This window comes from Neomonachus schauinslandi, chromosome 4 (assembly GCF_002201575.2).
Source record: "Neomonachus schauinslandi chromosome 4, ASM220157v2, whole genome shotgun sequence".
Taxonomy (NCBI): Eukaryota; Metazoa; Chordata; class Mammalia; order Carnivora; family Phocidae; genus Neomonachus; species Neomonachus schauinslandi.
This window is the reverse complement of record NC_058406.1, coordinates 156111973-156129550: the sequence shown is the minus strand read 5'-3', so window position 1 is coordinate 156129550 and position 17578 is coordinate 156111973. Positions and strand designations below refer to the sequence as shown.

The window sequence follows — 17578 nt, the reverse complement described above, 5'->3', positions numbered from 1 at the left end:
TTGTATAAAAAGGAGAGCAAGAATGTAGTTAGGACAAAGAATGATTTTCATTGCAAATATTTTTCCTAAATTATATGAGGAAAATAATCTATGTGAAGAAAATTATAGAAGAGGGATATAAAAAAATCCTCCCCAAATCTGACCACCTCTACAGAAATACTCTTATAATTTCAGGGTATTTCTTTCAAGTATGCTTCCCTGCACATGCACTTTTTAAACATAATTATAACCATAATCATACTAGGAACAAACTTTATATTGTACTTTTTCATTTGGAATTATAACATAATAATTTCTTCTACATAATACAGTTTTCAAAAAGTAGTCACAGTATCTCATTCTGAAAAATATCTACCCTAAAGAGTCCCTCATTTTAGCTGTCAAAGATACTTTTGGGGGTAGCTTTCAAGATCAGCATCTCTTTGAATGACAAGCTAACATCCCTGAATGATAATGAGTCACCTCTCAAAAGACCCCACTCTTCATTTCTCATTTTTATTCTTATAAAACTGATATATTCTTAGTTCTTATCATTTGCCAACATCCTGACTGGGTTTTTACCCCTAAGAGACAAGATGTTTCATTCATATATGGGTCCAGGGTGGTTTAGGATATTTTTTCTCCACTATATGATAGCACATCTAATCCACTGGCATAATTAATGGTATTATCATGCAGGGTTATTTACCAACATTTCATTAAGGAAATTCATAGTGATGTTGATATGAAAACAAATGTATTTTCTCACGTCACACAGCAAACATTAGTAATAACTAAGGACATAAACTAGCCGGTATATATGATCAGACCCAGCCTGAAATAACCCAAGTAAATCACTAACATCATTTAAAAACTGTAGACATGTAGGAAGAAAAGGAAATGACAGAATGCCTGATATTTGCTGAAGTTGCTGTCGTTCTGCAATTTGCAACAGACAGCTCTACTGTAAATTAACATAGTCACTAGCGGGGTCACTTGTCTTGACCTTAAGAACCCCTCAGAAATGACAATTTGAATCCAAATGGTGGTTTTCTAAAGCAGCCCTTTTTACAATCACTGATTCCTAGAATAGGCACAATAAATTACTCACTCCTCAAAACATCTCTCATTCACATAGAACATAACCAGAAAGAGCATCAGATGTTCATGAAACATGTTGGGTTTTCGGCATCGCGTTATCCTGTGGTGCTCTGCAATCAATTACTGTTATACCACCATCATTAATAATTTTCTTAATGAAAATGATTCTGTTGATCTCCGTTGTATTTTAATTATCAGAGTTAAGCATAATTACACTGCAGCTCTGAGCTGGCATGTGGACTCCTTTAGGGCGCAATTTTGTTTTAACACACTGATAATGTAATTTTACATTGTGTCAGTTTGTTTGGTTATTATCCAGTTGTACAATTCCACTGTATTCCTGATAACAGATAATAACCTTAGTACCTCCTATATCCTGAAGTCATTTAAAAAGCAATATTGGAATTCCGCGACTAGCTAACTTAATCGTCTTATGATTTTATAATTCCAGCTGCTAAATATTTGGTGCAGGCACCCACCCTCTTTTAAGAATACCATAAAACTAGACAACAGTTATACATTTTCTATGAATTACAGAATGGTTAGATAAACACTTAAAATATGAGCACAATTTTTTTTTCTTTTTAAAATAGCTTCTTATTTATATTATATTAGGCTCTTTAGGTGAAGTTAAACGGGAACTTGTAGGCTACTCTGAAAATTGGCTGCCATGTTAGACAAGGCTGTTGTGTCAAAATTCTAGCAACATGCAACAGATTCACTGTTTTAAGATGGGAAATCATCCAGACTTTGCAAGAGTCCTCATCTAAAGAATCTTTGTTTTGAAAAGTTGATCAATTTAGTCAGTGTGCACAATGTTGCTCATCCAAGTTAGGTCCTATTAGAATTTCTGTCATTATTTCAACAGTGTCTAGTATAGGATCTTGAACATAGTAGACAATCAATAAAAGCTTAAATGAACTCATTGCATGGTTACATTTGTGCAAACAAGCAAAATCAGAACTCTGAGGATGGTCACAGAATGATTTTGAGATTGGTCTACTACGTGACTTTAAATTGCTATGGTCTTAAAAGCAAGAGATATTAGCACAAAGTCCTGCTGTCACTGCTATTTTAGCTCACCACAGAATGAGAGAAAAAGAACACAGAGCTGCTGATAAACATGGATGCAAATTTGTGAAGAAGAGCAATAACCTGCAATCTTGGCGCAGTGAAGGGCATCATCAAAACTCTGTTAACTGTATAATTAGGAACTGAAAGTCAACATGCTCAAGACTGAATCCCAGTTTCACCATGTATGAGCCAAAGATCCTTGAATTATTTACTTATCTAAACCCTCAGTTTACTCATCTGTAAAGTTGGGATAATGCTGCTTACATCATGAGCCTGTTGTAATGGTAAATAAGAAAATGTAGGTACACTATTTACAACAATGCCTGCATAGAATAAGTACTTCATAAATGGTGACTGCTATATTAGTATTAATAGTATTTTTTTTTAAAGATTTTATTTATTTATTTGACAGAGAGAGACACAGCGAGAGAGGGAATACAAGCAGGGGAATGGGAGAGGGAGAAGCAGGCTCCCCGCAGAGCAGGGAGCCCGATGCGGGGCTCGATCCCAGGACCCTGGGATCATGACCCGAGCCGAAGGCAGACGCTTAACGACTGAGCCACCCAGGCGCCCCTAGTATTAATAGTATTATCATTATCATCTTGATACTAGACATTTTACATAAGACTTCCACTAAAAATAAAAATACCATGTGTTCAAGGGGAAAAAAGTAACATCTTCAGGCAAAGGCTTCAGGCCCTTGATTCTATAAGACAGTTCTCAGCAGAAACTGTGGTGTGGGTTCAACAGTAACTGAATGAGAGTTTTGGAATCCCTGGCTATCAATCTGGTATCAGATGACAGCTTTTCTTGCACACTTGCTTGATACCAACATAAAAGTCTGCTTTCATTTCCTCAAGTTTGTACTGACATGTCCACAAGGGCAAATTGGATTGAGTGTAAGATAATTAGCAATATAATATAATAATATACACAGTTAAGTTCACGGGGTTCTTCCTCTCAAAAATTCTGCAACATAGCCATGGCTATTCCATTTTCACAGCTGAGGAAATCAAGATTTATAGCATACATGATTTGCCCAAAGTCACATACTACAACAGTTTTTTTTACAATGATACTGTGCTTTCACATAAAAACAAATCTGTGGTTAAGGTGGGAGTGAGGGTTAACTGATACTTTTTCATCCTTTTGATTGACAGTGTTTATTCTCTTAGTCTTGATATCTAGAGAACGTGTCTACTCTGAAATGACAACTCCACGAAAACCTCAATTATTCCTTATTTTAAATGAACTGAATGAACAAATCCACAAGCTCAAGGCTTAATTCTGAGTACTCAAAAACAAAAACAAAAACAACTTGAAGTAACCTATTTACCTTTAATATGTGAGAAAGTTCACCGTAGTGTGCAAACACTATAAGGTAAAGAACACTGGTATATAGAGAAGAAAAGTCGATCTCCGATGCTCAATAGGCATTAGCAGATTTTAGGAGTTAGTGGGCAGGCCTTGCTAATCCTACCCCCCAGCATCCTCCCTTTAACTTCAGCATGGGACTTTCCAGTCTTTTTCCATTGGAGATAAGTAAATTAGAATTATCTGGAGTCTGTTGAGAATAATGGCAAAAAAACAGATGACCCAACAAGTCTGGTCCATCAATGTCTGGATGAGCTAATTACTTTCTGGAATGACAGGGGGTAGTTGAGGCAGGGAAAAAGTACATCAGATTACAATATTAATGCCAAATACTATACTTTTTTACTTTGATAAAACAAGATGATGGCAGCCTGTCACATAGCACTGATATAATATAATTTTATAATAATTATTTGATGGACACACTGGTAATGAAAACCATAGTTATATTTAATTTTGCTATTAGCTCACATTTAATAATACTTTAAGAAGAAAGTATGCCTCTTAAATGGGAATAGTTACACATTAAGTGGCCTATCTAACACACCATAAGAAAATGATACCAAAAATTTCACAGGGCATTGAAAAAATGCTACACATAAGCATTTTACATTTTTATTTGTAAATAGGTACAGATATGTTCTCAGATAGCCAGGTCCTATAATAATGACTCCGGCATAGAAGTCATAAGTAATTTAGGTTCTTAGCTAGAAAATAAAATAAGGAAATGCAATTTTGGCATCAGGAATTTATTTGTCATCTTCGGCGAGTGTTTCTTAGACATTGGGAATAATGTGTTGCCTCTAAGTGCATGAAGTTAGCCCATCAAGCAACTATCCCTTTGTATCCATCAACAGCACTTTGGTTTCATTTGGGGAATGATTTCTTCTCTATCTCAGTGGCTCATGTGGGGTTGATTCTACTCTAAGGATGACTGTAGTCTGCCAGGGAGAGTCACTGTGATTAATTGGATCAAAGACTGGTCTACGGCCATACCACCCTGAACGTGCCCGATCTCGTCTGGATCAAAGACTGGTATGTGATGTGCCCTAATCAAAACCCAGAAAAGCTGTTTTCATTGGAATGTCTGTGCTGGTGGAATAAGACTGGAGCTTCCCACACCCTGAGGAGAATGTTTCTGAAAATGAAACCCACAAAAGAAAGAAGGGGCAGAAAACAGAGACAGTCTGGGGACAAAGTTTGAGCAACTGGATTAAGCTGTTCCTGAAATCCAGAATATCCTTGTACTTTCAGTCTTATGACACCCCTACCACACACCCCTACCAACACACACACACACACACACTCTCTCTCTTTTTTTTTTTTTTGGATAAGCCAATTTCTTTTGGATTTCTATCACTTGAAAACAGTCCCAAATAATAAATAACATACATATTATGCAAATGAAAATTATGGATGTCCAAGTCAATACTTATTAAATCTAAATCACCAAAACCTTCCAACTACACAACTCTTTTGCTTTAAGGAGCTTTATCATACCTGTAAGCCTATGAAAACTGCAAACTCAGAATCCATGGGGTCCTGATAGGAGTGCTTCCTTGGGTCATATTTTCCATGACTCAAACGATCCCTAGTACAATCATAGCATATTAAGGTATTCACAGAACTTTGAGACATAGTCTTGGTGAGCTATCCCTTCCCTCCAAAGGCAATCTGAATAGCAGGAATTAGTATCAGACTTCTGAAGCCCATCTAGGAGATCAGAATAAAATTTACAGGAGAGTTTTTCTAAGTGTGTTACCCAGAACACTAATTCCAATGGGTGTCCATTTGAAAGGAGAAAAAAATATATATAACATATGGTCAAACAGGTGTTTTACTATAGAACTGCTCAGAGTATTAATGCCAGCAGGCATTGTGAGCTTTCAAAAGGGGCCATGATAGGCTATATTAGGTCACAGGGCTCTTTTTTAAATGAACTTGGGATTCTGTATAATGCATTTGGGGAGTGCCATACCATAATATATACTCTTTGTGATTTCCAGGCATAAATACCCGAGTGATTTGGAAGAATTTACTAATCATATAATAATGGCAGGGAGAAATCAGAGTCCCACAGTACAAGGATATAGGGTTTGGAATGACCCAGATTCGAATTTGGCTCCATTATTAGCTCTCCATGACCAAGAACAGCCATACTACCTTTCTGAGTCATAATGGCAAACTATGCAAAATAAAAAACACACTACCCATGTCATTGAGCTGTTTGAAAGCCTAATGTGGGGAGAAATTATTCTAATATGTATAACTCAGACCCTACGTTAGACAAATGCATGTTTGAGCCCAACTCCTACCGCTTACTAGCTATGTGACCATGGCAAATTACTTAACCCACCTAACTCCAATTTCACCTTTTGTAAAATGGAGTAGTATATTAATTACCTCATAGGAGGTATTCAATGAAGATAAAATGAAATAATACCTATACACTAGTTATTGCAGTCTCTGCTGTTTGAACCGCAATACCAAGAGTTCTTAAGTTGCACAATATCAAATTACCTTTTGTAGGTTAAGAACCATTAAATAGCCATAATGCATATGGTTCATCATTCGAGTATGTGAAATGCCTATTCCAGTTTCTGGCAACCACGCCTTTGTTTATCTGGTCAGCCAATCAATATTTATTTAGTGCTTTTTTTGTACAGGCAGCATACCAGACCAAGGATAGGAAGGTGACTGAGACCTCGTTCTTGCCCTTGGTAACTATAGATTAGATCAGAAAGGCAGGCAATGATAACTAACCTGTTACTTTTTCTTTTGCTGAAAGTTAATAGCTAACTTTTTAACCTTTTTTCTTTTTTTCTAACTTTTAGCTTTTTTACTCTTTTTTGAACCCATATAATAATGATCGTAAAACAAGGTGATGAAGAACAATGAGAGAAACACATACAATCTGGGACAGAAGTACCATGGAGAGGATTCAGCGGTGCTTAGTAATGGCGGCTATTAGTATCCATGTACAAGGCTAGCTCGTAGTTGGGCTCAATGCATGCTTTATGAGTTAATTTATTAATAACCTTCCAAAAATTACTTTAAATTGTTTATTGCCAAAAGACCTAACATACAGCCAACCATAATCCAAACACATAAACATGTTCAAGTTAAAGTACTCCACTGAACATGGAATTGCAATTTTGCCATATTTCTTTCCTTATATATAACAATATAACAATCATGGCTCCCAAAATAATGGCTGATTTAAAAATGCAATGGATTTGGATTATGACAAGAGAACAGCTATTCTCTTGGTTCCTCCATATTATATTGCCATCATGGAGATAAGACACTGTACAACAAAAATTTATTCCTCGTAATTAATCCTACATTCCAAGGCCTCTTTTGTATTTCTGCATTCTGAATGTGGGCATTGGTAAACTGGTTCACTATACCATTTCCTTCCACTTTGATATATCATATTGACACATCCTGGGAAAATCACACTTTCCTTCTATCCAAAAGCTCCCACCAGCTTACCACAGGTATTTCAGGTTAGAAAAATGAGTGGGTTTGGGACCAGCAATTATAGAAGGAAAAAGAATATAATCAGATCCTGGTGTGCAGATTGTTTTTTTAGCTTGCAAATTCCCTCTTTCCGGTGTTTCAACTTTCAAAGGCTTATGGTAGTTTAAAGGCAATCCTCTTATAAGTGTACAAATTGTAATGATTATAGGAACAAGTTGTAATTGTTTCTAGCAAGTTTTTAAGAGTCTTTGATGTTATGATTAGTGTTTTATATGTTAATATATTGATAGGGGTGCTTATTTGCTTGTTCCCTTGTATGCTTTTATGGTTTCTAGGTTCAATGTACAAATAAATCTTTGATCTCAGTAGGTCTGTTTGGTTAAAAAAGAAAGCTAAAAGAAATTAAACATGAGAAGCCCAAGGTTTTGCAATATTTACGAAGAGGCACGATTAGGGATTTCACCGTAAGAGTACAGAGCTGGGGCCCATAACTTGAATTTGGAGAAAAGTGCCCCAAACCACACCACACATGAAGAGGGGCCTGCGTCTGGAAGTGCTATCACAGACCTTCGGCTCTTTTGTAGCCAGGGTGTGTAGCTAGATGACGGGTCTAGGCTGATGTCACACTGAGCAAATCAAAGGTAAAGCTCTGCAAGCCATCGGCTTCCTCTTTCCCCGTTTGCCTCCTGCCTTTCAGAAATCACCATGGGGAAGAATTCTCTGTCTTTGCAATGGTTTCACTTTCAGCTATCCTCATCATGAGTGATTTCAAGAGGCTGGAAGGCAGCGCCGCCTGGAGCATGTACCTGGACACGAACTGCTAAACTGCAAAAGGAATTTACTTTCTGTAATGTCTAAGAGGGAGGAACCTGGGATTTCATCAAACTGGCTATCAATAAAGCCAAAAGCAAGGAAGGTCCCAGTCACACCACTCAAATACAGGGTTCGGGAAGTGTGCGCAGTGCTAAGTCATTAATGGTATAACACTTTCTGTCTTATATTGTACAGGAAAAGCCCAGGACGCTTTGCTGGAAACAGAGGTTAGAGAGATTCTTGAGAAAAAGGAAGAGAGAGGATCGCATTTCCCTTTGCGTTCCCATTACAGCGCACTTGGTGGGGTCCTGCCTTGCTCCGGTTCCACAACTTGCCAAGAGAGAGGGAAATGATCCTGCATTTACCTTTGCTGTACACAATGCAGTTGTTTTGGTTGTCTTCCACTCCTTGCCAAGTCACATCCAGTAGCCACTTGGGACCAGCCGTCAGCACCATCGGGACCTGAGCCTTTGTCTTCTGTGGAAAGAATGATAACAAACAGATGCCATTTGCTTTCGTTGATTAAAAACTTGAATAATAACTGTACTAATCATTTTATTTTTACAAACAACTAAATCTCCCAAACCATAATCCAAGTCCTTATTCCCCTGTCTCATAATATCTTTTTAAGACGACAGAAGCTGTAAGGATTTACTGCTTTCACTAATCTGAATGGTAGAATTATTATCAAGGATTTTTTTTTTCCTAAATGATACTGGATCAGATCTCCAAGATTAGACAGATCTCTTGCGGCTCTGAATTATAAAGAGAATGCAGATGACTTTCATTGCAAAGAGCAGAGTGTTTAGAAGTGAACTTTAGACACATTGTACTTTACTATCAACAGGATCTCACTATTTCCTGAAACAGACAGGAAAGAATTTAAAGAATCAGGATCCATTTCAAAGCTCTATCCTGAGCAACATTTATATTAGAGCAGGAATTTATTTCAAATGAATAATGAAATCTACCCAACCCCCTCTGCTAAGTGTGGATATGTAGTCTCAGGGTAACTGAAATAATAATAATGCTAATGATTCACCATACATTGTCTCCAGAAAGACTATAAAAGAGGACTCGTGAATAAATTCAGATGCAGAGCAACTAAAGCATGACGTCCCTCGCTCTGAGAAGCACAGAAAGCGGGGAGACATTTGCCCTAGTTCTAACAAAGTATTTCCAGTTGTACGTTTTAAATATAAGGCTCAAAAGGTTCATCATTTTAGGGTGTTTGGCATCCAAATTATTTGTCTTTAATTACGTTAAACATGGCAGGAAATAAACTGGGGAGGAAACAAGTGAGCTTTAGCAAGACTGTTGTTTCCCGATGAGTCACAGTGAACTGGCATTCAGACTTTTATCATCCACCAGACCATGTCTGTATATCAAATATCACAAAACCACAACACAGACTACAATGCAAGGGTCTCAAGGTAATTTTTGAACTGAATCTTCACCTAGATATGATCCTGCCAAAGAGATCTTAGCTCATTCTGGGACTTTGCTGCAAATTTCCCAAATTGGCATTAATAAGTATTCACTTGAGGAGTTCCATGTAATCTGGTCATTTCAAATCCCTCAGGAATCTGGAAAACCCATTTCACCCGCTGAATGACAACAATGATAACGTCTGAGACACGGATCTATTGTTAGCTGCAAACCCATATTGACAACTAGGCATAAGATGAATGTTAACCCATTTCTTGAAGTATCAATTATATTATAAGAGGTAAACTACCATGAAATATACTGTTTAATGAAAAAATCAACCATAATGGATAAATTAAAAAAAAAATCTGAAAAAATATTTCAAATATTAAAAGAGATGGTAAACCAGATCAATGGTGAGAAATATTAGCATAGTAATTTTTTTTATATTCATACTTTGATTCATTTTAAATTCTTAATTTTTCAACTACATATCTTAATATTTGGCAAACATCTATCTGGTGCTTTACACGTTCAGAGAAACTTCTCTAGTAACAAACTATAGAAATTGTTCCTGAAAGAACAGTCTTGCAGGATGGTTATGTGAAAATCCTAGAGGAAAGAAGTAATTTTATATTATATCATTTTTTTAATAATACAGGCAAAAATGTTATCAAGTTATCTTTATGGTTATTAGTCTGAGTGACCATTTTTATTTGTTTGAAAACAGAATTGCAGACAAGCAAGCTTCTTCAATCTGAAATGATAAACCAATATCCATTTAAATATTAGGTCTTAATTATGCATATGTCTGCTTCTCTTACTACCAGAGAAACTGGTAAATCCACAGATCAGGGCCAGCAGGTCTCCAAGCAGTAGGCAGAAGAAGTCACAGGAGAGAGTGCACCATTTCAATAAAACCGGATGTGGGAGATTTTGTGGTCTTATTGCTAACACCTTCTCTCTTCTGGTTTTAAAGAACAGAATTCAAAAAAAGGCACCTCCCCCATTTCTACTGTACTGTTATTTCATGGGAAAGACATGCCTTTTATTTAATCTTTATACTCCATAGTTCTTAAAGCCACATAGATTTCTACACAGTAAATCAGCTCTTACAATTTTCCACAGATAATATGAAAAATAGATATTGATCACTTAAATTCTTTAGGGAATCTTTTAGTGTAGAGCAAATCAATTGATTTTGCTGATACTATAATCTTCCATCATTTATGAACATACAAACCACCTTCACCGTGGTCCTGTGTTTGGTGCTAGGAATGTGAGGAGATCTTTTTTGGTGAAAGATATGGGTACATAAGAAAAAGTTTAATATAATGCAAAAAGCAGCATGGTAAGGAGTGCAAAGTCATGTGTAAATTGTTTTGGGATTAATGCAGGGCAAGAGAGAAACTTCTGTTGTGTGGATTCTGGGAAGATAAAGAGAAGGTAACATTCAGACAAGATCTTAAAGGATAAACAGGGAGAATTTGCAATTGGTGGTATAGAATGGGCAAAATCTGAGCAGTTTATAAGAGAGTCATAAGTACAGGAAATAGTGAGTCTTTCTGGGACTCTTTGGTTTTAACTACTTACAAAGTCGTTAGAGCTGTTCTTGGTACGTAGAAAGCACTAGATATGCATAGTTATCATCATTATAATCATTATTATTATTATTGATAAGTGGAAGAAACATAACAGCAATTTGTCTGGAAGGGCAGGTGAGAAGCATATTTTGAAGGACCTTTTCATACCAGGCAAAACCCTTTATGCTTTAATTTCTTGGCAAAGGAAATCAGTTAAGACTGTTTAATCAGGAAGAATAAGGGTGCTACCATGTATGCAACTTGTGCAGGGACTTTCTTAGACACTTCCCTGACTTATTTAGTCCTGATGTCCATTCTCAGATTAAAAAAAAAAAAAGACAACCACCAAAAAAACCCTGCAACTCAAAGATTAATAATTTCTTTTAGGTCAAATAGCTGGTAGAAGGAGGACGCTATTTTTATGTCTAGCTTTGTTTCCAGACACTACCACTCCTGGGGTGACCAACCATCTGGGCTTTCCTGGGATTGAAGGGTCTCCCAGGATGCTGGATTTTCAGCACTTCAACCGGAAATTCCTGGGCAAACTGGGATGACTCATTCACCTCCACACCTACTACTACTATGGTTAGAACAATATTGGTGGTTTATATCTATTGAGCACTAAATGTTGGGTATTGTACTTCTTCTCAATTACCTTTTTTGATTTTTTAACTCTAGGACTTAGGTATTAACATTTTCTCCATTTAGTACATAAGCAAATTAGGATTTGAAGGAATTAATTTTATGGTACAAATAAAAATAGTTAATTAGTATATTTCCTTAGAAGTAAGTTAGGTATCATGTGTTTTAAAACCTTGGAAATCTTTATTACACCTGGGCATAGGTAGAATCTGACTTATTAAGAAACTGAATCGAAGGAAAAACAATTTCTTTTCCTCTAAACCAATAAAGCAAAAGCAAAAATGTAGCAAAGACTTGCTGAAAGCTATACCCAAGCTATAAAGTAAATAATAAGTAGATAAAAAATCTCAAGGGACCAGTTATTACAGTTTTGAGGAGGTAAGTCAATTTCTTTCTGAAGAAGACAACTTTTGTAGAGATTGACTGACTTCAAAGAAGATTACCAAGTGTGAGAAGGAAGGAGTTATCCAGGATTATATGAAATCTACACTCCAGCAAAATCCATGAATAGAAAATAACAATAATATCCACATTGATCATTAGGTTTACTTTCCCATGTCTCTATCACAAGGACTCACACAAGTCTAGAATTTTAAGAGCTGGAAGCAACTTTGAAGTTCAGTGAGTTTCATTCCCTAATTTCACAAATAAAGAAAGTAAGGCCAAGATGTTTATTAGCTTCCTACAGAGGATATAGTTGGCATAATATGTCGGGAAGAGAGTGGATATAAAAGTTGTGATAGAGAAACAGTGTCCATGCCCCAATTCCTTGGAACCTGGGAATATATTACCTTACTTGGGAAAAGGGATTTTAAAGATGTGATTAAAGTTTAGGACCATGAAATGGTGAGAGTATCCTGGATTATCTGGATAGGCCCCATCTAACACATAGAAGAGAGAGGCAAAACAGTAGATCAAAGGGATTCCATATGAAAAGGATTCCACTGCCTTTGGTGTCTTTGAAGATGGCATACTGAGACTATAAACTAAGGAACACTACAGTGTCTGGAAACTGGGATGACTCTCAGTTACAGGAAGCAAGGAAACAGGGACCTCCGTTCTGCAACCTCAAGGAACTGAATTCTGCCACCAGCTCGAATGGTGGGAAAGGTATTCTCCCCTAGAACCTCCAGAAAGGAAAGCATCCTGCTGACATCTTGATCTTAGTCTACTGAGATCCCATACTGGATCCGATCTACAGAACTGATAATAAATTTGTGTTGTTTTAAGCCACTAAATTTGTGGTAATCTGTTTCAGCAGCAATAGAAAACTAATACAAAAGGCATGTGGGTTTACTGACTTACAGTTAAAAAAAAAAAAGACTTTAAGTTCTTATCAAAAGTACTCAAAAGTGTGAAACAGCTTCTTCGTTGGAATAACAAAAAATCTACATTGTCATTCCACAGTCATTAGATATGCTTAATGTTCTTGTCTTCAAGTACAAGAACATACATAGTGGTGATTGTAATAATTTCCGCTCCTACAATTAAGTATTTAAAACGTTTCATGATTTACCATCGACCTTACAGTTGGGATGGAACCAAAAGGACATTACTGTTCTTGGAGTCAGATGGCCTCGGTTTGAATCCTACTACGTGCTATGGGCAGGCTCTGTGACCGGAAAACCACTTAAACTCGACTGTCCTGAATTTCAGAACACACATCTGCCAAATCATTTCTATCTCAAGGAAAGTCTTATAAAGCAACCAGCATGGTGTTTAGTGCACTGCAGATGCATGCCCAAATCTGCTGAATAGCTACATGAATAAATGAATGAAAAATGTCCAAAAACATTTACTGAATCCTTACTATTTCTCAGGTGCTGATCATGTTTGTCGCTATTTGCATAAAAGTCAAGACAAAAACTCTTAAGTATCCAATTTAAACCTGGTAGTAGTCACTAGTGCTACTGATCCGTTGTTCCCAGCTCTCTGCTTTCCAGATCTCTGTTCAAGTTAGGGATGGCCTATGACCTCACTGGACCAATAAAATTGAACAATCACTTCCACAGAGAAGTTGTAAGAGCCAATGGACTCACCATCACGCCTTGCTTTTGCTGAAGTGATCGTGGAACCATGTAAGGAGGAAGCCCCAGGAATCATAATGGCCACATAGCGTGATAAGGAAATAAACTTCTTTCTTTATGTAAAATGTTGCTGTGATATTAGAGTTGCTTGCAACCTCAGCAAAACCTAGCTTATCCTCACTTATGTAAAGGGTTTTTTTTGTTTTTTTTTTTTTCTTTTTTCCCGTATTCAATAACCCATGGGTTTTTACAGGTTAAAGTTTGCACTTCATATCTAGGTGGTCTCTTTCAGGAATAAATCAATTCAAGGGACATAACAGGAGCCCTGAGTTTCAGTTAAACTGGCATGTTTTAAAAAGAAAAAGAAATAGTGTGCACTTTTGAGGCTCCGCATTGTAAGTTAGAAAAATGTGCACTCCTGGACACTGTTTGAACCCAGAGTTTCACGCTTCGACAGCCCACAACTAGACAAACTTGACAAGGACAAAATGGGTCAAAAGTGTCATTTCTTAGGAATAATTAGAATCATCTAATGTGGATAAAAGAGGTCAAACTAGCATCCACTTCTCACTAACCTTTGGAGTTACTGGACCGACAAAGGAGGTAGCCTTCAATAAATGTTTATACTCAAGCCAAAAGGTTAATGGAGATAAAAGTAGACAGCCCAAAGGTAAAGCACAGAGGATAATTCTAACCCAAGAAACTGGTGACATAATGCTGTCTTAGGGATTCCAAATTTTGCTGGAAATATTTGTTGAGGATTTCCAAAATGAGGCTTAGGAAGAGCTAGAAGTCTTAGGAAAATCTGACCTATGAGAAGAGCCTGACTTTACAGCCTTTTAAAAGAGCTAGAAGAGTCACTTGATGGAAAAATTGGCCTCCACTGACTTTAGTTGAGGAAATATAACAAAATCTCACTAGAGAATCTCAAGCCAATGCCATGAGAGGTAGTTTGATGCTGATAAAAATGCTCTCAGGATGTTGATTCCTTAACTGGGCAATAGGTGAAGAGGGCTTGAAGCCTATTTGGCAAAATTCATAGCTGTTTTAACAATTCATCGCTGTTTCTATTCTCTCAGCTATAAAAACATATTTGATAGTAGGCATAGAAAATTTTCCAAATTACTGTAGACATTAGATTTATATAGTTAGAACCAGAAAAATGGCCACTCTCCCCCAACTGAATTATTGTCTACATCTAAATGAAAAAATGGTACTGTATGTGATTTGACCTTGTACTTTACTAAACAGTAAAAGTTTCAGTTAATATATCCAAACAGTTCTCCATACTGGAATTAAATTCAAACACAATCTGACAGTCACGAAAACATTGTATCACTCTCCCTTTAACTGTGTGAAGTCTCTGGTGACAGTGAGCTTGAATTTAAAAATTCCCTTCACCAACAGCCTATCCTATGGGCGCAAAATAACTTAAAATCTTGGACTACCAAAAGTGGGGAGAAATGTCAAGTAATATAACTCAAGGCTCTATACAAGTGTGTTTTCAGTAATTCTACGCATGGCATATAGTCTCAACATTACTGACCCGACTGGAACTATAAAACTTTTAGTATGGGGGCACTTGGGGGGTCTGTTGGCAGAGCATGCGACTCTTGATCACAGGTTTTGTGAGTTCGAGCCCCACACTGGGTGGAGAGTCTTAAAAAAAATCAGTAAATAAAATCTAAAAAAAAGATAACATTTAGTATGATGATTTCCACCTAATAAAACTGTGTTTTTTAGTAAACATCCTTTAAAAAGTTATATAGGAGCACTGGGTGTTATACACAAACAATGAATCATGGAACACTACATCAAAAACTAATGATGTAATGTATGGTGATTAACATAGCATAATAAAAAAAAGTTATATAGGACACCATGTGAAATGTTTGAGCTTGATGCTTTGGAGGCCAAGAATTTTTTTTTTCATTCCAAGAATAGAGGATACTTTAAATTACAGAAACAGAATAACTCTATTCCATGTGGTCTTGCAGGGTCAACATTACCTGTGTGATGATATAAAAGCAGGTTCTAACAATAACACCTAAATATTCTCCATGTCTAATGAATGCCAGACATCATTCAGATATGACTAGGTGTATCATGTGTTTCCATTAAAGTCATGTGCTTATACTTAAAAAAGAATGAAATGGCCACTGAACTACATTGGGATGTACCTTGGGTGAGAGTTGCCATCTTCCTTTTGTTTATTGTGTCTAAAAACGAGAGAAATAGAGAGAGAGAGAGAGACAGAGAGACAAAAACACAGAGATGTACAAACAGATTTAAAGAGGTAACTTCCAGGGTGCCTGGCTGGCTCTGCTGGAAGAGCATGAAGCTCTTGATCTTGGGGTCTGAGTTTGAGCCCCACACTGGGTGTACATATTACTTAAATGAATAAATAAATACAAACTTAAAAAAAATTTAAAATTGAAGAAGTAACTTCAGGAACTTCCAAACTCATACCAAGTATTTTACCTATAGTAATTGTTAAAGAAACAACAAAACTCAACTTAGTAAAAGATTATCAAATTTCCATTGCTTGAAAAAAACTGATGCGCTAGATACATTTTCAAACTCAAGTTCAAATAAATTAAGAATACTCTTAAATTGGAAAAAACGTGAGAAGTCTAAATTGGAAAGGCATCAGTAATGTGCTCTAACAAGGACCACTACACTATACCATTAGGCACAGAACAGATTTATGAATGAAAATCCCAGGAAGGTTTCATTAGAATAGTGTTTCTCTTGAGCACAATTCTACAAAATACCCCTTAAGGACAGCATGAGAGTGAAATCCCAGAGAGCTTCTGCTAACAAGCGTCTTTAAGATCACTGTGGGATCTCAAACACGATAAGAGACTTTTCAAAAACAAAATGAGTGTGAAATAAAATGATAGAATTCTTGGCTCCTATATCCATACTCCTTATGTCAAAGACTGTTTTATCTCTATGAACCAAAAATTTAAATAATCATTATCTCTGAGGTATATTTGCTTTGAGTTCTCAAAATTATGGAAACCCATTATTGCAACATGAGTCACTCTTAAATACAGGAATTTCAGTATAAGAAATAATGATCTTTTAAGAACGTGAACACAAATAGTTCCATATATCCAGGTCATTAAAATAATCTCTTTGCTTCCAAACAAAAAAAAAAAGATTATTTCATGATCATTAGAAATATAATATAAAATTATTATTCAAGAATCCTCATATTAAAGATACAGATATTTCATTTTTCAAGTGGGAAGACTCTCTAAATGAATAATAAACATCCAAGTTACCCAGGTATTTATTTATACTTTCATTTTCAAAAAAAGAAGAGATTCATTTCTCTTTCCCTTTTGCCAACTTACTCCCACAGTCTCATCTGTTCTCCACATATATTTGGCTCCAAAGAGGAACTACTCCCTGAAAGCTGGCAACCATTAACTTCAACCTTTTATTTTATACAGTTCTGAAAGTCACAGAGTGTTTAAGGAGTGTTGTTTTGCTCCTGGCAGAATTTCTGGGCTTGCACCTAGTGCAATGTGCAAAAGAGTGTCGTCAGCACCGAAGCCTTGGGAAGGAAAAAGTAAATTGCTCTGGGGTATCCCTCCTCACATAAACCTGTGGCGGGATTCAGGGATCCAGAAAGCCATGATCCCAGCTGTGTGACCTGGGGCCAATCACTTAACCTCTCAGGGTCTCATCTTTCTCCTTTGTAAGATGATCTCCAGTGTCCTTACAGCTTGACAATAATATCATAAGGTTTTCTACCATAGAATTTTTGTCAAGTCTAAACTCAAATCTTGAGTGTGGAGAAGATATATATGAAAATTCAACACACTGGGCTTACACTATCTTAAGGAAATGCTATTATTTATTTATTTATTTTTTATTGCTCAAGCAGTTAATAAAGCCATCTAATTTACTTTACCTTGGGATATTAATACAAGGAAAATGGTGCGGTCAGAGAAAGTGGTGTGGTCAAAATAAAAATGTTAGTATGAAGAATTATACAGAGTGGGTAACAGATGTATATACAGACATTCAACTATCGATGACCTATTTACACATAAAAAAAAA

At 36.4% G+C, this 17578-nt stretch overlaps 1 protein-coding gene across 1 annotated transcript in view; it reads right to left on the bottom strand.

The window, feature by feature from the left end:
* ZFPM2 (zinc finger protein, FOG family member 2) overlaps positions 1-17578 on the bottom strand; it is a 361626-nt gene that overhangs the window by 147724 nt on the left and 196324 nt on the right. Inside the window, exon 5 of the mRNA XM_021688338.1 lies at positions 8190-8301. Coding sequence (XP_021544013.1) covers positions 8190-8301 — 112 coding nt within the window. The remainder of the gene's footprint in view (positions 1-8189; positions 8302-17578) is intronic.